This window comes from Oncorhynchus mykiss, chromosome 25, assembly GCF_057628025.1.
Source record: "Oncorhynchus mykiss isolate SJ-2025 chromosome 25, ASM5762802v1, whole genome shotgun sequence".
Classification (NCBI taxonomy): Eukaryota; Metazoa; Chordata; class Actinopteri; order Salmoniformes; family Salmonidae; genus Oncorhynchus; species Oncorhynchus mykiss.
This window is the reverse complement of record NC_143046.1, coordinates 50,549,395-50,573,611: the sequence shown is the minus strand read 5'-3', so window position 1 is coordinate 50,573,611 and position 24,217 is coordinate 50,549,395. Positions and strand designations below refer to the sequence as shown.

Below are 24,217 nucleotides of genomic sequence, written 5' to 3'. Positions count from 1 at the left end.
GACCCTTTGCTATGAGAATCGAAAATAAGCTCATCCTTTTTCCATTGATCATCCTTGAGATGTTTCTACAACTTGAAGTCCACCTGTGTTAAATTCAATTGATGGCCTCAAAATAACCCGTCTCGGAGCTCTACGGACAATTCCTTAAACCGCATGGCTTGGTTTTTGCTCTGACATGCACTGTCAACTGTGGGACCTTGTATAGACAGGTGTGTGCCTTTCCAAATCATGTCCAATCAATTGAATTTACCACAGGTGGGCTCCAATCAAGTTGTAGAAACATCTCAAGGATGGTCAATGGAAACAGGATGCACCTGAGCTCAATTTCAAGTCTCATAGCAAAGGGTCTGAATACTTAAGTAAATAATGTATTTCAGTTATTTTTAATACATCTTCAAAAATGTCTAAACTGGTTTTCACTGTCATTATGGGGAATGGTGTGTAGATTGATGAGGATTTTTTTAATTGATCCATTTTAGAATAAGGCTGTAATGTAACAAGTCGAGGGGTCTGAATACTTTCCAAATGTATAGTGTAATTATTGTTTATTGATGTATTCATGCAGGGCCCATCTGCAAACAAAATCATGGTCTCAGCATGACTCCCTGATTATATAAAACTTAAATAAAACATATCAAAACATTTTAAATAGCGGATGAATTTAATAAATTGCTACATTTTTTCGTAGTGTGCCGTGTCCCCCCTACCTGTAGGTGGTGCCAGTTCGGGGGTGGGGGGCATTCTTGCAGCGGTAGAAGGTGGGGTCGCGCATGCAGCCGTTGTTAGAGGCCATGTCAATCTTGGCCCGCATACAGCAGGTCTGGCCGTACTCCGTGCCTGCCTTCATCTCCTCCCACATCTTTAGGTTCAGCTCCACCGCTGGGGGAGGGGTGGAGAAAGGCATGGGAGAAAGAGGAGGAAAGGCGATGAGTGAAGACTGCGAGCGGTTTTAAGTATCACAGTCATCATCAACTGAATTCCAAATCGACCTTAGATAAGTTGAAGCAAAGTGAATTATTTAAAAAAGTATGGTCTGTTTTTGGATTAAAACAGAATTCACTAGAACACCACGTTTTCTAACCACCTAATTAATTTGAACATCAAAGTGTAAGTACAATTTTAAAGCCTCTGATGAGATCCAACTTTCAAAACAAGTACTTGGCTTGCTAATTCAACTGACAAGCTAGCAAACTACAATCAAAGGAACAAGTGCTTTCTTACCCCTTTACTTACTGCACATTTTATTATGTTACAGCCTGAATTCAAAATGGATTACAAACAAATTCTCAACACATAATGACAAAGTGAAAACATGTTAAGACATTTTTGCCAAATTATTGAAAATGAAATCTCATTTATATAAGCATTGACACCCCTTTGCTAGGAGACTCCAAATTGAGCTCAGGTGCATCCAATTTCCTTTGATCGTCATTACAACTTGATGAGTACACCTGTGGCCAATCCAATTGTTTTTGACATGAATTAGAAACACACCAGTCTATATAAGCACAGGAGGTTGGTGGCACCTTAACTGGGAAGGACGAGCTCATCAACTGAGCAAAAAAAGAAACGTCCTTATTTCAGAACCCTGTCTTTCAAAGATCATTCGTAAAAATCCAAACAACTTCACAGATCTCCATTGTAAAGGGTTTAAACACTGTTTCCCATGCTTGTTCAATGAACCATAAAAAAGTAATCAACATGCACCTGTGGAACGGTCGTTAAGTCACTAACAGCTTACAGAAGGTAGGCAATTAAGGTCACAGTTATGAACACTTAGGACACTAAAGAGCCCTGAAAAACACCAAAATAAAGATGCACGGGGTCCCTGCTCATCTGCGTGAATGTGCCTTAGGCATGCTGCAAGGAGGCATGAGGACTGCAGATGTGGCCAGGGCAATAAATTGCGATGTCCGTACTGTGAGAGCCCTAAGACAGCACTACAGGATGACAGGACGGACAGCCGATCGTCCCCGCAGTGGCAGACCACGTGTAACAACACCTGCAAGGGATCGGTACATTCGAACATCAGACCTGCGGGACAAGTACAGGATGGCAACAATTACCCAAGTTACACCAGGAACGCACAATCCCTCCATCAGTGCTCAGGCTGTCTGCAATAGGCTGAGAGAGGCTAGACTGAGGGCTTGCAGACCTGTTGTAAGGCAGGTCCTCACCAGACAATCACCAGAAACAACATCGCCTATGGGCACAAACACACCATCGCTGGACCAGACAGGACTGGCAAAAAGTGCACTTCACTTACGAGTAGTGGTTTTGTCTCACCAGGGGTGAAAGTCGGATTCGTGTTAGTCGTCGAAGGAATGAGCGTTACACCGAGGACTGTACTCTGGAGCGGGATCAATTTGGAGGTGGAGGGTCCGTCACGGTCTGGGGCGGTGTGTCACAGCATTATCGGACTGAGCTTGTCATTGCAGGCAATCTCAACGCTGTACATTATAGGGAAGACATCCACTTCCCTCATGTGGTATCCTACCTGCAGGCTCATCCTGAAATGACCCTCCAGCATGACAATACCACCAGCCATACTGCTCGTTCTGTGCGTGATTTCCTGCAAGACAGGAATGTCAGTGTTCTGCCATGGCCAGCGAAGAGCCCGGATCTTAACCCCATTGAGCACGTCTGGGACCTGTCGGATCGGCGGGTGAGGGCTAGGGCCATTCCCCACAGAAATGTCAGGGAACTTGCAGGTGCCTTGGTGGAAGAGTGGGGTAACATCTCACAGCAAGAACTGGCAAATCTGGTGTAGTCCATGATGAGGAGATGCACTGCAGTACTTAATGCAGCTGGTGGCCACACCAGATACTGACTTACTTTAGATTTTTACCCCCCTTTTGTTCATGGACACATTATTCAATTTCTGTTAGTTACATGTTTGTGGAACTTGTTCAGTTTATGTCTCAGTTGTTGAATCTTATGTTCATAAAAATATCTACAAAAGTTAAGTTTGCTGAAAATAACCGCAGTTACAGTGAGGGGACGTTTCTTTTTTTCCCCGAGTTTAGCTTAAATCGCCATCAGGAAGTTGACAGTAAAAAAAATTCAGGGCATTAAGACCAGAAAAATTAAGCCCTCCCCACACACCAAGGGGGGGCGTTTTCTCTCTCTCACAAATCAAATATCAGTATCTTGGTGCATTATTAATATGGTACTCAGTGCAGCAAGGGTGACTTATATGGTCATAAGTGTACAGTGCAAACATGAGCAGTAGCAGCATTGGTAAAAGCTTTATATACACTTTTTCGCTTACTACATGATTCCATATGTGTTTTATCACAATTGATGTCTTCACTATTACTCTACAATGTATAAAATAGTCAAAAGAAAAACCCTTGAATGTCCAAACTTGACTGGTACTGTGTGTGTGTGTGTGTGTGTGTGACAGTTATACACACACTCACACACACACAGTACAAGTCAAGTTTGGACATTCAAGGGTTTTTCTTTAGTTTTTACTATTTTATACATTGTAGAATAATAGTGAAGACATCAAAACTGTGAAAATGTAAGCGAAAAAAAATTAAAAGTAGCCACCCTTTGCCTTGTTCAACTTTGCACACTTTTGGCATTCTCTCAACCAGCTTCATGAGGTAGTCACCTGGAATGCATTTCAATTAACAGGTGTGCCTTGTTAAATAGTTCATTTGTGGAATTTCTTTCCTTCTTAAAGCATTTGAGCCAATCAGTTGTGTTGTGACAAGGTAGGGGTGGTATACAGAAGACCAAGTCTATATTATGGCAAAAACAGCTCAAATAAGCAACGATAAATGACAATCCATCATTACTTTAAGAAATGAAGGTCAGTCAATCCGGGAAATGTCATGGTCTGGGGCGTAGTGTCACAGCCTCATCGGACTGAAATTGTTGTCATTGCAGGCAATCTCAACACTGGGCGTTACAGGGAAGAAGACATCCTTCTCCCTCATATGGTACCCTTCCTGCAGGCTCATCCTGACATGACCCTCCAGCATGACAATGCCACCAGCCATACTGCTCGTTCTGTGCGTAATTTCCTGCAAGACAGGAATGTCGGTGTTCTGCCATGGGCAGCAAAGAGCCCTGCTCTCAATCCCATTGAGCACGTCTGGGACATGTTGGATCAGAGGGTGAGGGCTAGGGCCATTCCCCCCAGAAACTTGCCTTGGTGGAAGAGTGAGGTAACAGTTCACAGCAAGAACTGGCAAATCTGGTGCAGTCCATGAGGAGGAGATGCACTGCAGTACTGCAGCTGGTGGCGATACCAGATACTGATTGTTACTTTTAATTTTGTCCCCCCCTTTGTTCAGGGACACATTATTCCATTTCTGTTGTCTGTGGAACTTGCTCAGTTTCTCTCAGTTGTTGAATCTTGATATGTTCATACATATATTTTCACATGTTAAGTTTGCTGAAAATAAATGCAGTTTTCAGTGAGAGGACGTTTCTTTTTTGCGGAGTTGAATAATGGCTGGAACTGAATTAATGGAATTTATTGGAACTTGATAACATTCCATTAACCACATATTCCAGCCATTATTTTCTCTGAACATCTTTTGGGCGGCAGGTAGCTTCGCAGTTAAGAGCATTGGGCCAGTAACCGAAAGGTCGCTGGTTCGAATCCCAGAGCCGATGAGGTGAAAAATCTCTCAATGTGTCCTTGAGCAAGGCACTTAACCCTAATTGCTCCTGTAAGTCACTTTGGAAAGGGTTAATAATAGTACAAAACATGTACACACAACAGTGTTCGAGAATATTGGACTATTGGCTTTCATACCTTTTGAATTCTGAGCGCAGCTCAAGCAATTTCCTCAACTGTCAACATTCAAATTAATAGAGGACGTGTACCGGAGGGCGTTCGTTGGGAATTGCGGTGAGGTGCGTGTTCGGGATATGAGTCCCCGGCGGATGGTGGTCTCAGAGCCACGTAGCTATGTCACAATGGGACACCGGACTATCGCGTCTCACCGTCCATCGACTATGATTTATGCTTAAGGGCTTCTTAATGACTAAAATGTAACATCTGATCAGGGATAACTCTGTTATAACTAGGGATGCACCGAAATGACATTCTTGGCCGATAGCGATATCCAATATTTTCCTTGCCAAAAAAAAACAACTGATACCCAATATTATTATTTTTTGCGGCCTTTTAAGCATTCTAGTATAGTTAAATAGTTGAACACCAAAAAGTTGTCGGCATTTACATATGTCTCCATTACCAGTAAAACAATCAAAACCTTGCTGTGCTGTTTCGTTGTTCATTTGTTCAGTCATTTCATTCTCAACCAGGATTTCATCATACATGTCAAACAGTGAAGTTCCAGCTCAGTCTGTCCGTGGCCTCTCGTCCTCGGTCCGCACTGTCACTGTGTCCGTTTCCATCTTGTCCGGTGTATGTAACATTTCAGGTAAACCCTGTTTCTTGTCTGTATCGAAGTAGCGGTCCTTGTACCTAGCATCGAGCATGGTGGCAACACAGTAAAGAGGCTCAGAAAGAATGCCAACAAATCGCTTGCTCACAGCCTCTAGTAGAGTACTTTTCAAAGATAACCCGACGGTCTGTGTTGGCATTTTTGTTGAGCTGGCGTTTCAATGCCATGACAGAGGGTATCACGTCTGCTACAGACACAGTTGATGAGCTTATTTCTCCAGTCAGTTGTTCTAATGGAGCTAGGAGTGTGTTCATGTTTCAAACATTTTCTTAAAATGCCATTGAAATGGCAGCAGCGGTATGAGAACCACCACATTCTTGCGCATGTAATACGGCTTCCCTCAGTACTGAATCCTCGTCGACCAACTCTGCTGTCAGACTCTGCATGCGCATGGGGCTGACAATGCTGGTCCAAACGTCAGTCGTGGACTGCTAATAGCAGTGAAGCCATAGCAAGTAGCTCATGGTTGTGAGTTTCAACAATACTGTTTAACTCCGGTAGGGCAACATCTGAAAAAAAGTGCCTACTTGGTAGTGTGTAACGGTGCTGGATCAGTCGGCGAAAGCCAACATCCTCCACGACAGAACGGTTGAATGTCAATGGCAATGAATTCCATTATCTTGGCATTAATGGATTTCGCCTTTTGAGTTGTCTCGCTGAAATGTTGTTACTCTTTGACATGACTGCTCGACTTGTTGACGGCTCAATCCACACAGCACACATTGTGGGCTAGGTTAGGAATGCTGTGTGGCACATGTAGCGCTACATTTTATGTGCCGTCATTACGTTATGTTATATATGTATGCACGTTAGCTTTGACATCGGTTTTGCACATCGTCGTTAAACTAGACGTCGGGCCGATGCTGATGCGGGCACTTTTAGCTAATATCGTCCGATTCCGATATGCTTACCGATATATCGTGCATCCCGAGTTATAACTAGCTCTACTGAGCTCAATTTAGAGAGCTGAAACACAAGTTAAACATCGTTTTGAAGCTTAGAACCTCTTTTCAAGAATGTATAGAGTTCAAAATGTATGTTGGGGTCATGATGGAGCAAGTCACGTGGTAATAACTTCCGCATACCCTCTGAGCAGTGGCGGCTCCTCAGAGGAGGATGTACTGAAACATTTCAAAAGTTATCCTTTTTAGATTAAACAATACTAAATATATTCTCCTGTCACCAAATAATTCATTAAAAGACACTGTTTTGCAATGAAGGTCTACAGTAGCCTCAACAGCACTCTTTAGGGTAGCACCATGGTGTAGCCGGAGGACAGCTAGCCTCTGTCCTCCTCTTGGTACATTGACCTCAATACAAAACCTAGGAGGCTCTTGGTTCTCACCCTGTTTCATAGACTTACACAGTAATTATGACAACTTCCAGAGGACGTCCTCCAAAGTATCATAGCTCTTGCAGCATGAACTGACATGTTGTCCACCCAATCAAATCATCAGAGAACATACCTAGTACTTAACTTCTCTAGGGTACGTGGGACGCTATCTGGCCAACATCCGGTGAGGTTGAAGAGCGCCAAAATCAATTACAGAAATGCTCATTATAAAAATTCAGAAAACAAAACATATATTTTACATAGGTTTAAAGATGTACTTCTTGTTAAACGAACCAGTGTCATATTTATAAAATACTTTTCGGCGAAAGCATACCTAGCCCAGAACATACCTAGCCCAGTTGACAAATTATTACAAACAGTAACCAACCAGCCAAGCAGAAGCGTTACAAAACTCAGAAATAGAGAAAATTAATCCCTTACCTTTGATGGTCTTCATATGGTGGCTATCAGAAGACATTCATTTACTCAATAAATGTTTGTTTTGTTCGATGAAGTCTCATTATATCCAAAAACCTCAGTTTTGTTAGCGCGTTTTCTTCAGTAATCCACAGGCTCAAACTCAGTCAAAAAATCCTAATTTTATTTGGAAAGTTCATAGAAACATGTCAAACGATGTTAATATTCAATCCTCAGGTTGTTTTTTAGCCTAAATGATCTATAATATTTCAACCAGACAATAACATTGTCAATATAAAAGGTAAACAAGAAACGCACATGCGCCTGAAAAAGCTCTGCTTCACTTTAGGGTCCACTCGTTTAGACTGGTCTTACTCCCCCATTTATAAGAATACAAGCCTGAAACTATTTCTTAAGACTGTTGACATCTAGTGGAAGGCACAGGAATTGCAAATGGAGTCCTAAGTCAATGGATACTGTAATGGCATTGAATAGAAAACTACAAAACCAACAAAAAAACGACTTCCCGAATGGATTTCTCTCCGGTTGTCGCCTGCTAAATCAGTTCTGTTATACTCACAGACACTATTTTAACAGTTTTGGAAACTTGTGTTTTCTATCCAAATCTACCATTTATATGCATATCATATCTTCTGGGCCCGAGTTGCAGGCCGTTTAATTTGGGCATGCAGAGGGAGAGGTTAATGAGAAATACTCATAAAAATTCAGAAAATATTCAACTATTTAACATAGGTTTAAAGATCAACTTCTTGTGAATCCAATCACGGTGTCAGATTTCAAAAATGCTTTACGGCGAAAGCATACCTTACAATTATTTCAGAACATAGCCCAGCAAACAAATCATTACAAACAGTAACCAGCCAAGTAGAAGAGTTACACAAGTCAGAAATAGAGATCAAATTAATCACTTACCTTTGGTGATCTTCATATGTTTGCACTCAGAAGACATTAATTTATTCAATAAATGTTCCTTTTGTTCGATAAGGTCTCTCTTTATATCCGAAAACCTCCGTTTTTTTTGCGCATTTCCTTCAGTAATCCACTGGCTCAAACGCAGTCCCCCCACAAAAAACAGGCAGACAAAAAAATGCTAATTGTATCAATAAATTCATAGAAATATGTCAAAATATGTTTATATTCAATCCTCAGGTTGTTTTTAGCCTAAATAATGAATAATATTTCAACCGGACAATAACGTTGTCAATATAAAAAATATAAAAAGTAAACAAGAAAGGCACTCTCTCGGTCGCACACATGAAAAAGCTCTGTGACACGGCAGGGTCCACTCATTCAGACTGCTCTTACTTCCTCATTTTTCAGAATACAAGCCTGAAACAATTTCTAAAGACTGTTGACATCTAGTGGAAGGAATATGAACTGCAATTTGAGTCCTAAGTAATGGCATTGAATAGAAAACTACAACAACAAAAAATCCTACTTCCCGAATGGATTTCTCTCAGGTTTTCACCTGCCAAATCAGTTCTGTTATACTCACAGACATTATTTTAACAGTTTAGAAACTTTAGTGTTTTCTATCCAAATCTACTAATTATATGCATATCTTGTCTTCTGGGCCCGAGTAGAAGGCAGTTTAATTTGGGCATGCTTTTCATCCAAAATTCCAAATGCTGCCCCCTTCCCTAGAGAGGTTAAAGAATAAGCTATAGGGCATAACATGTGGTGAGTAGTTAATGCGGAGAGAGAAAGACAGTAGTTTAACAGTTTTCAACAAATTAAGGAGAAGCAAGAGATATTTAGTATTTTTTTCACTTTCACTTCCGCCGGTATAACTGCTAAACTGCTTACTGTACTGCATGATTGTAGCAGGTTTACTAACGCATTAGTTCTATTAGCTATGTTGACTACAACGTTACTTTAGCTGATATAGGTTACTTTAGCTGATATAGGGACAACGATGTAGGCTGTGTGTAGAGGTTATGATATGGTTTGGCTTGGAAAGGTTTTCACCTGGTCACACATAGCTTATGTGTTTTGCATTGAAGTCCACAAGCGAAGGGAAAAGGTGAGAGGAGGAGAGTGCATAGATGGGAGAAGGTATACAATGTGGCTCCTATGAAAGTGAACTGTGTTTATGTATGATCAGGGTTGTTCCTATTCATGCCACCGATTCTTTTGAAAAAAAAAAAAATCTTAAAATGGAAGCGAACGAAACGGGGATAAACATACCAGAATTTGTCCAATAAAATTTGTTTGCAACTGTTGGACTAATGATTATACCACAGATGAGCTAGTTGCAGGCAAGCGTGTGCAAGGCGGTATTGAAGGTGCCAATGTATGTCACCTCAAATTTCTCTCTCGACTTGTGAGCACATACGTTGTCAACTTGCATTCATAGGCTAGGTTGCAGCAACATGATGGTTATAGGGCAAATTCGAGTATTATGTAGTTGCCTAAACCTATCGATGTTACATTGAACTTTGTGAATGGAATATGAATGACAGTCATCCAATATGCTGTAATAGAAATAAGGCCATGCTCATGAAAAAAATTAGCGTCCTTCTTCATCTGAAACGGCACCAACGGACAAGGGGACAAGTTTAGGGGACAAGTTTTCAGCTATCGCACCACTCATATTGCCCTTACAGTTGCTGCGGTGGCTTGACTCTGTGCGCTGCTCCCTCTCTGCCTTCATCTGCTCTGGGGGTGTGTCATCGATGTAGGCCTTGCCCTCCCTCAGCAGCTGCTCCGCCATGCCCTGGATGCGGGGAAAGTGGTCGCTGGTGTAGGTGAACTGGTCTGGCTTGATCTGCAGCATGGCCACGTCCTCCAGGATCACCTGAGACAGACACAAAGGAAAATTATTTGGATAGATCCCATTTCTGCAGTTTCATCCCGACCATTTTATACTTGTGGTTGTTTTAGTAGGCCAGACATTCAATAATTTCCCTTTTTTTTTTTACAAGTATCAATTAATTCAGCTTTTACATAATGCTTCCAGGCAATAGTAGAACATAAAAGCATTCTCTCCTAAAATGTCTTATATTCTTTAACGTGTAGCCTATTCTCAGTTTCCACACAGGATTGTTTATACATGAATTCAGAAGATTGAAGTGTGGGAGATACCTTCTCAAAGTCCTCCTTTTCCTTCTCAGGGTTGGTGTCGTCAAAGCGCATGATGAGCTTGCCCTTGAAGGTCACCTGATAGTGCTGGTTGAGCAGGGCAGCCTTGGCATGGCCAATGTGCAGGTACCTGAGAAAAAGAGACATGTACAAAATATCTGTTTTTCCTAATGAACATCACTGTTGCTTTGGGAAGTTGCCCCTTACCCGCTGGCCTCAGGGGGGAAGCGGACCACCACCTTGCCCATCTCGGCTCCTGGCAGCTCCACAAACTTCCCCAAATCCTGCTGCTTCTCCTTCTCAGACTGAGAACAGGAACATAGAGAGGAGGATACAGTCAAGGGGATATTAGAATGCAGTAATGCTTGATTTAAGTGAACATTTGCGTTAAGTGTGCAGATCTCAAATTAGGACTCCACTCTTAACAGTGTATTCACATAGCTCACTACTTGTGGCACAAAACAACCAGAATTTTGTATTTTCAGAATCTTGTATTTTCAATGGAAGGAGGAGACTATCAGCGAGTTGACCATTGGCAGTTGTGTTACTTACATTGAAATTGCGTGAGGGGGCCTTGCTGTTGGTGTACTTGTGGCCCACGGCGGTGAAGGGCACCTGGGAGCCAAGGAAGGCGAACCAGCGAGCCACATGGGAGAAGGCCCCAGCTTGTGTCTGCATCGACTGCCACTCGCTACTACCTATACACAGATGAGAAAGGGAGAGAGGTCCTGATGGGCAGTAGAATGTGTGAGTGTGCGGGACTCTGTTTGAATCTGGGTTACAAGACTGTAGAAGCCTAGGCAACATGGCTGCATCTACCCCATCCATCTTCAAGTTTAGTGTTAAAAGACTATTTCATCAGCTGAACATGACAAGTGCCAAGTTTTCCCCAAGATGTATTTTTATGACAGGACATACAAGAGAAGGTATACAAAGTAGCATTCAGGGCTGAAAACATCAACGCATTAAATTGAAACCAACAGAAGCCCAGTGGGGAGGCCAAAACTACCTAAGACCCTCAAACTCAATTCTAGACCTCGAAGCCAGTTCCACTTCATCGTTCCCCTCTAAATCAGGGACTGATTTACACTTGGGACACCAGGTGTGCTCAATTATTTATTAGGTCGAACATAAAACCAGCAGGTTCCAGACCTCGTAAGGTATCAGTTGAGTTCCCCTGGCATAAGATATGGTGGGAGAAACACTGACCTTTGAGCGCGGCCCACACACAGATGTCGGCCAGGGTCAAGCTGTGGCCCACGAGAAAAGTGCGCAGCTCCAGAGCCTTGTCCAGTTCCCCCAGGGCTGCAGCCAGGCCAGACTGGCCACACACACGTTGTGCACTGAACTCCAGCCAGTGGTCCACCTTTGAAGAAAAATAGAGAGGCACACAAGCAGTGAGGGACAGAGGAAGAAGAATGGGGTGGGCATAGATAATCTTGCATTCTGACTGAAAATAATGTACAGTGCATTTGGAAAGCATTCGGACCCCTTGACTTTTTCCACATTTTGTTACGTTACAGCCTTCTTCTAAAATGTATTAAATTGTTTTCCCCTCATTGATCGACTCAAAATACCCCATTATGACAAACCAAAAACAGGTTTTTAGATTTGTTTTTAGCAAATGTATTAACCTCTCTGCGCACGGAACCCGGTAGCGGGATGAAATTCGACAGCATACGGTGATCGCTACATAAATAGTCATATTAAACACTCATGAAAATACAAGTGTCTCACATGTTTCAAAAGCCTAGAATCTTGCTAATCCAACTGCGTTGTCAGATTTAAAATAGGATTTACTGCGAAAAAATACGATGCGATTATCTGAGGATAGAGCCCCATAAAAACAACTATTTCAACCAGCACAGGCGTAATAAAATCACAAACTGCAATAAAATAAATTGTTTACCTTTGACGATCTTCCTCTGTTTGCAATCCCAATGCTCATTGTTACACAATGAATGGTCTTTTGTTTGATAAAATACAATTTTTATAGCCTAACACGAAACATTTTGTGAACCGCTTGTGTCGTGAATTCCATCTCATTCAATTTTCGCCGACACATTCGAGGTAAATACACACACAAAACGTGATTTTCCAGTCATGTTTGGTTTCATTGCAATCAACTGGTTTGTTTGTAACAACCAAACCTGATGGGCCATTTCGCGGGACGTATTGACTGAAAGAAACCGATTTGAAGACAACAAGTAATGACATCATTGTGCACCAATGATTTGCCAGCTGTTTCATTGATTGACTGTATTTTAACCCAGTGACCACTGATCGTCTTGAAATCTAGCTGGGTAGATAGCCAATGAGCTGAGGTAAACAGCAATATGTCATGTTTATGTGTTGGAAGACCAAGCCATGTAGGAAACTCTGGCGTAAAGAGGTTCATTCGCCATTGACGATTCATACCGGAAGGAGCAACGCATGTTGCGCACAGCATTGTTTTGGTAAAGCGCATATTCAGCTGTTTACATATCAATCAGTATGGCGACTAAGTCAGGAAAAGCTCAATTTAAGTCTAGATATACAGATGTACACACAATTTTAGAAGAAATTGATCCGAGGACGATTAATTTAGCAAATCCCAAATGGAGGAATATTTTTTGAAAGGAGAGGACAGTTTTGGACTGGTAAGTTCTTCTCATGCTAATGCCGTTGTTTGAAATTAATAATATAAAATATTATTTGTGAAATGAAATAGCCTATGAGGCTGTTGAGGGGAGGGCAGGCCCACAACAATGGCCAAAGTGAAATGGAGACAGTAGATACAGCTGGTCTGTTGTAATATAATAAAGAGTAGATCTTGCTGGTCTGTCATAATACACTGCTCAAAAAAATGAAGGGAACACTAAAATAACACATCCTAGATCTGAATGAATGAAATATTCTTATTAAATACTTTTTTCTTTACATAGTTGAATGTGCTGACAAAAAACAAATCACAAAAATGATCAATGGAAATCAAATTTAACAACCCATGGAGGTCTGGATTTGGAGTCACACTAAAAATTAAAGTGGAAAACCGCACTACAGGCTGATCCAACTTTGATGTAATGTCCTTAAAACAAGTCAAAATGAGGCTCAGTAGTGTGTGTGGCCTCCACGTGCCTGTATGACGGCCCCCCAAAGAAATGCCACCCCACACCATGACTGACCCACCGCCAACCCGGTCATGCTGGAGGATGTTGCAGGAAGCAGAACGTTCTCCACGGCGTCTCCAGACTGTCACGTCTGTCACATGTGTTCAGTGTGAACCTGCTTTAATCTGTAAAGAGCATTGGCGAATTTGCCAATCTTGGTGTTCTCTGGCAAATCTGCCAAACGTCCTGCACGGTGTTGGGCTGTAAGCACAACCCCCACCTGTGGACGAAGGGCCCTCATACCACCCTCATGGAGTCTGTTTCTGACCGTTTGAGCAGACACATGCACATTTGTGGCCTTCTGGAGGTCATTTTGCAGGGCTCTGGCAGTGCTCCTCCTTGCACAAAGGCGGAGGTAGCGGTCCTGCTGCTGGGTTGTTGCCCTCCAACGGCCTCCTCCACGTCTCTTGATGTACTGGCCTGTCCCCTGGTTGCGCCTCCATGCTCTAGACACTACGCTGACAGACACAGTAAACCTTCTTGCCACAGCTCGCATTGATGTGCCATCCTGGATGAGCTGCACTACCTGAGGCACTTGTGTGGGTTGTAGACTCCGTCTCATGCTACCACTAGAGTGAAAGCACCGCCAGCATTCAAAAGTGACCAAAACATCAGCCAGGAAGCATAGGAACTGAGAAGTGGTCTGTGGTACCACCTGCAAAACCACTCCTTTATTGGGGGTGTCTTGCTAATTGCCTATAATTTCCACCTGTAGTCTATTCCATTTGCACAAGAGAATGTGAAATGTATTGTCAATCAGTGTTGCTTCCTAAGGGGACAGTTTGATTTCACAGAAGTGTGATTGACTTGGAGTTATATAAAGTGTTCTTTATTTTTTTGAGCAGTGTATAATAGAGACATTAGATCTAGCTGAAATGTCATAATATAAATGAGACAGTATATCTAGCAGTGCTATAATAATATATTCAACCTCATGTTCCCTGTACTCATCTGCCCAAATGTATTTCTGCAGGCATGGATGTGCTACAGTGGGGGGAAAAGTATTTAGTCAGCCACCAATTGTGCAAGTTCTCCCACTTAAAAAGATGAGGCCTGTATTTTTCATCATAGGTACACCTCAACTATGACAGACAAAATGAGAAAAAAATCCAGAAAATCACATTGTAGGATTTTTTTTGAATTTATTTGCAAATTATGGTGGAAAATAAGTATTTGGTCAATAACAAAAGTTTCTCAATACTTTGTTATATACCCTTTGTTGGCAATGACAGAGGTCAAACGTTTTCTGTAAGTCTTCACAAGGTTTTCACACACAGTTGCTGGTATTTTGGCCCATTCCTCCATGCAGATCTCCTCTAGAGCAGTGATGTTTTGGGGCTGTTGCTGGGCAACACGGACTTTCAACTCCCTCCCAAGATTTTCTATGGGGTTGAGATCTGGAGACTGGCTAGGCCACTCCAGGACCTTGAAATGCTTCTGACGAAGCCACTCCTTCGATGCCGGGCGGTGTGTTTGGGATCATTGTCATGCTGAAAGACCCAGCCACGTTTCATCTTCAATGCCCTTGCTGATGGAAGGAGGTTTTCACTCAAAATCGCACGATACATGCCCCCATTCATTCTTTCCTTTACACGGATCAGTCGTCCTGGTCCCTTTGCAGAAAAACAGCCCCAAAGCATGATGTTTCTACCCCCATTCTTCACAGTAGGTATGGTGTTCTTTGGATGCAACTCAGCATTCTTTGTCCTCCAAACACAACAAGTTGAGTTTTTACCAAAAAGTTATATTTTGGTTTCATCTGACCATATGACATTCTCCCAATCTTCTTCTGGATCATCCAAATGCTCTCTAGCAAACTTCAGACGGGCCTGGACATGTACTGGCTTAAACAGGGGGACACAGGGGACACGGATTTGAGCCCATGGCGGCGTAGTGTGTTACTGATGGTAGGCTTTGTTACTTCGGTCCCAGCTCTCTGCAGGTCATTCACTAGGTCCCCCCGTGTGGTCCTGGGATTTTTTTTCTCATTTTGTCGTCTGTCATAGTTGAAGTGTACCTATGATGAAAATTACAGGCCTCTCATCTTTTTAAGTGGGAGAACTTGCACAATTGGTGGCTGACTAAATACTTTTTTGCCCCAATATATGGCGCATGGCATCAGCAGCATAATATTGTGTAGAGGACTGAGGGTCTTCCAAATATTGAAAGTGTTATTTTGTAAATGTATATATTTTTTTCTTCATGTTTTTTCTTCATTTTTTTTTTTTTTGGGGGGGGGGGGGGGGGGGGTTTATTCCATTCAAAATGTATAACTTCACCAATTTGGCCACTTGGGTACATTTGGGCTACTTGTGTGGGACACCTGGGTGACTTCATGATAAATGTTATGTAGCACACTCATTTTGGAAGTTATCATTCTGAAACTTAGTGCTGTTGCCCTCTTATTTTTCACTGAAATTGTCCCCATCATCCTATCTGAATGTGTTTTATCCTGTTCATTTTAAAGATGATACAACAATTTTTTTTTAAATATGTTTTTTTTCATTGTATTATCTAAACCAGATCTATTGTGTTATATTCTCCTACATTCAATTCACATTGACACAAACTTCAGTGTTCTCTTTCAAATGGTACCAAGAATATGCATATCCTTGGTTCTGTGCCTAAGCTACAGGCAGTTAGATTTGGGTATGTCTTCAGGCAGAAATTTTAAAAAGTAGGGGGTAGCTCTGAGAGGTTTAAAAAAATAAACTCACATTTACACAAATATTCAGACCATTTAGTCAGTACTTTGTTAAAGCCCCATTTGCAGCGATTACAGCCCCGAGTGTTCTTGGGTATGACGCTACAAGCTCGGCACCCCTGTATTTGAGTAGTTTCTCCCATTATTTTCTGCAGATCCTCTCAATATCTGTCAGGCAGATTTTTTTTCCAGGTCTCTCCAGAGATGTTCGATCAGGTTCAAGTCCTGGGCCACTCAAGGACAGTCTGAGACTTGTCCCGAGGCTACTCCTGGGTTGTCTAGGCTGTGTGTTTAGGGTCCGTTGTCCTGTTTGAAGGTGAACCTTCACCCCCAGTCGGAAGTCCTGAGCACTCTGGAGCAGGTTTTCATACAGGATCTCTACTTTGCTCTGTTCATCTTTTCATCGATCTATGACTAGTCTCCAGGTCCCTGCCGCTGAAAAACATCCCCACAGCATGATGCTGCCACTACCATGCTTCACCATAGGGATAGTGCCAGGTTTCCTCCAAACTCCAATCAAGTTGTAGAAAAATCTCAAGGATATTAAATGGAAACAGAACGCACCTGAGCTCAATTTCGAGTCTAATAGCAGAGGGTCTGAATACCTATGTACATAAGGTATCTGTTTTAATTTTTAATACATTTGCAAAAAATGTCTAAAAAACTGTTTTTGCTTTGTCATTATCAGATATTGTGAAGAGGATTTTTATTTATTTAATCCATTTTAGAATAAGGCTGTAACGTTACAAAATGGGGAACGGGTCTGAATACTTTCCGAAAGCACTGTAAGCATTCATGGCATTTCGGAATGTGCACCATGCGACCGTGTGCCATTTGAGGACAGAAAACATCTGACAAATTGTGATTTGAGTGTTATGTCCCTTAAATTGATTAAATAGCTGTTGATTTGCTGAGTGAATTGAATGCAGCCTCTGGACTACTTCTGCCTTTCAGGTTTTCCATTCAGTAGCTCAAGCTAATAATGCAGGGTAAATTTTGGGTACGCCCAAGCGTTGGGGTCAGTGCTAGTCTCACCTCAGTTTGTTCCAGCATGTTGGAGCCGTACAGGCCCAGACTGGGAGCCAGGCGGGCAAGGTAGCGCGTGATGGAGTTCAAATCGCAGAACTGCACTGACCTAAGGGAGCGAGATGGGGAGAAACACCACAGACAACACACTTGATCGTTGCAAAGGCTAAGCCTTATAAAACACTTTCTACAGCGTGGCTGCAGACTGAACTCTTATCTGGCTGAACTAAAGATCCTGAAGCTTGTGTGCATACACGGATCACGTTGTAAGCGTGTGTTTATTCTCTACTTTACAGTCTCTGCTCCACTCATAGAGAACAGGCTACTCTGGCAAATAGTGCTAGTTTAAAGTTAGGTCAAAACCCAATCAATGTCTGCAAGACCACATAATGACAGTATTCTCCATAACAAATCCAACTATAAAATAGCATAACGTTACTGTAAGAGAAAAACGCCACCGCATATATCTCTCTTTCTCATACACATACGTCCATACACACACTAGAGGTCGACCGATTATGATTTTTAAACGCCGATATCGATACTGATTATTGGAGGACCAAAAAGGCTGATAATTAAATCGGGCGATTTAAAACAAATTAAAATTGTAATAATGACAATTACATCAATACTGAATGAACACTTATTTGAACTTAATATAATACATCAATAAAATCAATGTAGCCTCAAATAAATAATGAAACATGTTCAATTTGGTTTAAATAATGCAAAAACAAAGTTTTGGAGAAGAAAAGTACAATATGTGCAATGTAAGAAAGCTAACATTTAAGTTCCTTGCTCAGAACATGAGAACATATGAAAGCTGGTGGTTGCTTTTAACATGAGTCTTCAATATTCCCAGGTAAGAAGTTTTAGGCTGCAGTTATTATAGGAATTATAGGACTATTTCCCTCTATACCATTTGTATTTCATTAACCTTTGACTTTTAGATGTTCTTATAGGCACTTTAGTATTGCCAGTGTAACAGTATATAGCTTCAGTGCCTCTCCTCGCTCCTCCCTGGGCTCGAACCAGGAGCACAACAACAACAGCCACCCTCGAAGGAGCGTTACCCATGCAGAGCAAGGGAAACAACCACCCCAGGGCTCAGAGCAAGTGACGTTTGAAACGCTATTAGAGCGCGCTAACTAGCTAGCCATTTCACTTCGGTTACACCAGCCTCATCTCGGGAGTTGATAGGCTTGAAGTCATAAACAGCGCAATGCTTGACGCACAACGAAGAGCTGCTGGCAAAACGCAAAAAGTGCTGTTTGAATTCATGTTTACGCGCCTGCTTCTGCCTACCACCGCTCAGTCAGATACTTAGATACTTGTATGCTCAGTCAGATTATACGCAACGCAGGAAACGCTAGATAACATCTAGTAACATAAACCATGTGTAGTTTACTAGTGATTATGATTGTTTGTTTTGTATAAGATAAGTTTAATGCTTGCTAGCAACTCACCTTGGCTTACTGCATTCGCGCAACAGGCAGTCTCCCTGTGGAGTGCAACAGTCGTTATTGCGTTGGACTAGTTAACTGTAAGGTTGCAAGATTAAATCCCCCGAGCTGACAAGGTGAAAATCTGTCGTTCTGCCCCTGAACGAGGCAGTTAACCCACCATTCCCATGCCGTCATTGAAAATAAGAATGTGTTCTTAACTGACTTGCCTAGTTAAATAAATATTAAATAAAAAGGTTTTTAAAAAACTGTAAAATATTAAAATACAAAAAAAGTCAAAAAATACCGATTTCCGATTGTTATGAAAACCTGGAATCGGCCCTAATTAAATCGGCCATTCTGATTAATCGGTCAACCTCTAATATACACATATACATACATACACAAACATACACATACATGTATACACGCGTATATATATATATATATAAAATATGATAAATAAAATATGGTGGGTTAACTGTCTATATATATATATATATATATATATATATATATATATATATATATACACACACACATATACTAGTCGGTCGACCAATTAATTGGAATGGCTGATTAATTAGGGCCGATTTCAAGTTTTCATAACAATCGGAAATCGGTATTTTTGGACACAGATAAAAAAAATATATATTTTTGATTTAACTAGGCAAGTCAGTTAAGAACACATTCTTATTTTCAATGACGGCCTAGGAATGGTGGGTTAACTGCCTCGTTCAGGGGCAGAACGACAGATTTTCACCTTGTCCGCCCGGGGGATACAATCTTGCAACCTTAGAGTTAAACTAGTCCAACACAATAACCACCTGCCTCTCGTTGCACTCCACAAGGAGACTGCCTGTTAAGCGAATGCAGTAAGCCAAGGTAAGTTTCTAGCTAGCATTAAAGTTATCTTATAAAAAACAATCAATCAATCATAATATATATATATATATATATATATATACACATACATACACACACACACACACACACACACACACGTATGTACAGTGGGGCAAAATTATATTTCGCCAGCCACCAATTGTGCAAGTTCTCCCACTTAAAAAGATGAGGGACACTTCAACTATGACAGACAAAATGAGATAAAAAAAAATATCCAGAAAATCACATTGTAGGATTTTTAATGAATTTATTTGCAAATTATGGTGGAAAATAAGTATTTGGTCAAACACAAAAGTTTCTCAATACTTTGTTATATACCCTTTGTTGGCAATGACAGAGGTCAAACGTTTTCTGTAAGTCTTCACAAGGCTCACACACACTGTTGCTGGTATTTTGGCCCATTCCTCCATGCAGATCTCCTCTAGAGCAGTGATGTTTTGGGGCTGTTGCTGGGCAACTCGGACTTTCAACTCCCTCCAAAGATTTCTATGGGGTTGGGATCTGGAGACTGGCTAGGCCACTCCAGTGTGTTTGGGATCATTGTCATGCTGAAAGACCCAGCCACGTTTCATCTCAATGCCCTTGCTGATGGAAGGAGGTTTTCACTCAAAATCTCACAATACATGGCCCCATTCATTCTTTCCTTTACACGGATCAGTCGTCCTGGTCCCTTTGCAGAAAAACAGCCCCAAAGCATGATGTTTCTACCCCCATTCTTCACAGTAGGTATGGTGTTCTTTGGATGCAACTCAGCATTCTTTGTTCTCCAAACACGACGAGTTGAGTTTTTAACAAAAAGTTATAGTTTGGTTTCATCTGACCATATGCCATTCTCCCAATCTTCTTTTGGATCATCCAAATGCTCTCTAGCAAACTTCAGACGGGCCTGGACATGTACTGGCTTAAGCAGGGGGACACGTCTGGCACTGCAGGATTTGAGTCCATGGTGGCGTAGTTTGTTACTGATGGTAGGCTTTGTTACTTTGGTCCCAGCTCTCTGCAGGTCATTCACTAGGTCCCCCCGTGTGGTTCTGGGATTTTTGCTCACCGTTCTTGTGATCATTTTGACCCCACGGGGTGAGATCTTGCGTGGAGCCCCAGATCGAGGGAGATTATCAGTGGTCTTATATGTCTTCCATTTCCTAATAATTGCTCCCACAGTTGATTTCTTCAAACCAAGCTGCTTACCTATTGCAGATTCAGTCTTCCCAGCCTGGTGCAGGTCTACAATTTTGTTTCTGGTGTCCTTTGACAGCTCTTTGGTCTTGGCCATAGTGGAGTTTGGAGTGTGACTGTTTGAGGTTGTGGACAGGTGTCTTTTATACTGATAACAAGTTCAAACAGGTGCCATTAATACAGGCAAGGAGTGGAGGACAGAGGAGCCTCTTAAAAAGGAAGTTACAGGTCTGTGAGAGCCAGAAATCTTGCTTGTTTGTAGGTGACCAAATACTTATTTTCCACCATAATTTGCAAATAAATTCATTAAAAATCCTACAATGTGATTTTCTGGATTTTTTTTCTCATTTTGTCTGTCATAGTTGAAGTGTACCTATGATGACAATTACAGGTCTCTCATCTTTTTAAGTGGGAGAACTTGCACAATTGGTGGCTGACTAAATACTTTTTTGCCCCACTGTACACACACACACACACACGTATATATACACATAATATAAATAGAAAAAAACACTGTCTGCTTCATAATTGGCTCACTGTACATCATTCAAAACAACACTGTAGGCTACTTCAAAACACTGTATAGCTCAAGAAGATCAGAATGCATAGCCCCATTAAAGTGACTGAACATTTCACCTGTAAAACTTGAAGAATTATCATTCACGATTGAAAGTGAGAACACAAAAATGTGCGCACAAAATAGTAGTAAAGAAACATGCGCAGAACGTGATCCACACATGCGCAGAAGCTTCAGTAAAATAAATAAGACCTGGCTCTATTACAGTTCCTTTATCAGCTATTCACACCTCAATGACACATTGTTGTGATAACATTAAGAAACTGACATTTCTAAACTTTGTGGCTGTTGTGTACTCACTGTGAGACGCAGAGCTTGTTGTCTTTGCCCTCCTCCACAGACACGTTCACGCTGCCCTTCACATGCTCTGCTGTCAACAGCGCCCCTGCAGGAGAGGAATCACAATGAATGACCCCACCTGTCACTGCATTCAATGCATTCCTTGACAGAGAGCCCTAAATACAAAGTTTGTGTGTGTGATACTCCAGAGACTGAACACACACAACTTTGTGTTCTCACATACAGATGACACCCAAAACCAATAGACAAATGTCTGTTGACTTTTAAATATATTTAAAGCTACTAGCCCCAGCAGCTAATGGGGATCCATAATAAATACAAAATACAAATACCTATTGGTAGATGGGTAAAAAAAAATAGCAGACACTGAATATCCCTCTGAGCATTACGCTTTGGATGGTGTATCAGTACACCAAGTCACTACAAAGATACAGGCGTCCTTCCTAACTCAGTTGCCGGAGAGGAAGAAAACCACTCAGGGATTACATGAGGCCAATAGTGACTTTAAAACAGTTACAGAGTTGAATGGCTGTGATAGGAGAAAACTGAGGATGGATTAACAACTTTGTAGTTACTCTACAATACTAACCTAATTGTCAGACTGGAAGCCTGTACAGAATACAAATATTCCCCAAAATTAATCCTGTTAGCAACAAGGCACTTGTATTCAGGAATTCAGGACAAAGTTAAGTTTGGGGAAAATCCAAACTGACATTACTGAGTACAGCTCTCCATATTTCCAAGCATAGTGGTGGCTGCATCATGTTATGGGTATGCTTGTAATCATTAAAGACTGGGGAGTATTTCAGGATGAAAACAAAATTTAATGACACGAAGAACAGGCTAAATCATAGAGGAAAACCTGGTTCAGTCTGCTTTCCAACAGACACCGGGAGATTAATTCACCTTTCAGTAGGATAATAACCTAAAACAAATCTACACTGGAGTTGCTTACCAAGAAGACAGTGACTGTTCCTGAGTATCCAAGTTATAGTTTTTACTTAAATCTTCTTGAAAATATAATGCAACCCTGAAAATGGTAATCTAGCAATGATCAACAACCAATTTGTCAGAGCTTGAAAACATTTTTTACGAATAAATGGGCATATGTTGCACAATCCTACATGTACAAAACTCTTACAGATTTACCCAGGAAGACTCTCAGCTATAATCGCTGCCAAAGGCGCTTTACAAAGTATTGACTTGGGGGTGTGAATACTTATGTAAATTAGATTAGTATTTAATTTTCAATAAATTTGCAAAAATGTCTAATAACATGTTAAACTTGTAACAAAATGTGAAATACGTCAAGGGGTATGAATAATTTCTGAAGACACTGTACAGTGCAATAGAAAATAATGATTCGAATGCATGAACTAGTTTAAAGACAGTCCAGATAGCTTAAGGATAATTTACACTATGGAGACAGTATGTTCAGAGCGTAGCACTGCTGCCTTATGACTCTTTCATGTCGCTTGCATCAGCCAGTGACACCGGCCTGACACACAGGATGGCGCTTTTGAGTTCAGGGGTATGGAGTGCAGTGATTGCAAAGCCACAACAACTCTCCTTAGTAAAATACAAAATAACATTTGAATCATGAGGGGAAATGACTAAAGTGATGCACCCAGGTAGCTAGCTTTGAGACCTTGCAAGATAAATGCAGCAAATGTTATAATTACATTATCCAGATAGCTAGCTACATAATCAGCTGTATTGTTGTGGCTTTTTCAGCTGGCATTTACAACATATCGTTACAACATGCAATGATAAATTAACTAGCTAGCTATGATCTATTAGTTACATCAAATATACATTTTCTTCATCCTGGGGATAGCTTATTTGTGCCACGACGACAAGCCTGGATATGCTAACGTAAGCTAGCAAGTTAGCGTCCTTTTAGCCAAATAGTCTTATCCATTTATTTTAGTTTTAGCTAAAAAATAAAAAACAATACTACCACGCATACCTAAAGGAGGGTTGCTGCTGTTGATGGTAAGGTTTAAAGCCATGCTTTCTCCTCCCTTTCTGATCGTGAAAGTTCTCGCACAGTTTCAAAACCTTCCTGCTCGCGGATAGCACTCAACTCAAGCAAAGGCCACGCAGCACCTAGCCTTTTCGATTATATGCAACGGCTTTAGAAACCCCTTGAAATTGGTCTAGATAAGAAAAGGTTCCACTACTTTAAATCATGGCCATTTCATGACCTAGGAAATAAAGAAAACAAAGAAATTATAGTGGGAGAGAAAGAAAAGTGGAGGCAGAATAAATAAATCACCACATTTATTAATGAATGAATGGCAAAAACATGGATTGTGTGGTAAAGCCAATAATTTGGTAAAGCTCATATCAGTTTGTAAAGATATTCAAATGACATATTATCATATTTAATTTGCATACAATAAAACAGTACCAAACATCATATGTGACAGTAAAATATCCCGTCATGATTTTTCACACATTTTATTACTCTTCGTATTTTAATCAAAGAAAACAAGGCTAGTGATAAAGAGTGATGAGTCATATTTATTGCACAAATAGGCCTAATTATTGACAAAACACACGGGAATAGCCTACCATTGAAAGCATCTTACTGCCAAAGGGAATCTATACTCTCTGTTGCAGTCGGTGCCATTTAAGATGAGGGAGGACG

At 41.2% G+C, this 24,217-nt stretch overlaps 1 protein-coding gene across 1 annotated transcript in view; it reads right to left on the bottom strand.

Annotated features, from left to right (window-relative positions):
- Window positions 1-23,726, bottom strand: part of eprs1 (glutamyl-prolyl-tRNA synthetase 1) — an 88,706-nt gene extending 64,980 nt beyond the window's left edge. Inside the window, exons 1-9 of the mRNA XM_021584352.3 lie at window positions 23,534-23,726; window positions 21,565-21,649; window positions 17,173-17,272; window positions 11,494-11,650; window positions 10,837-10,982; window positions 10,492-10,589; window positions 10,288-10,414; window positions 9,808-10,000; window positions 708-879 (exon numbers count right to left, since the gene is read on the bottom strand). Coding sequence (XP_021440027.3) covers window positions 708-879; window positions 9,808-10,000; window positions 10,288-10,414; window positions 10,492-10,589; window positions 10,837-10,982; window positions 11,494-11,650; window positions 17,173-17,272; window positions 21,565-21,649; window positions 23,534-23,576 — 1,121 coding nt within the window. The 5' untranslated portion in view covers window positions 23,577-23,726. The remainder of the gene's footprint in view (window positions 1-707; window positions 880-9,807; window positions 10,001-10,287; window positions 10,415-10,491; window positions 10,590-10,836; window positions 10,983-11,493; window positions 11,651-17,172; window positions 17,273-21,564; window positions 21,650-23,533) is intronic.
- Window positions 23,727-24,217: the final 491 nt, after the last annotated feature.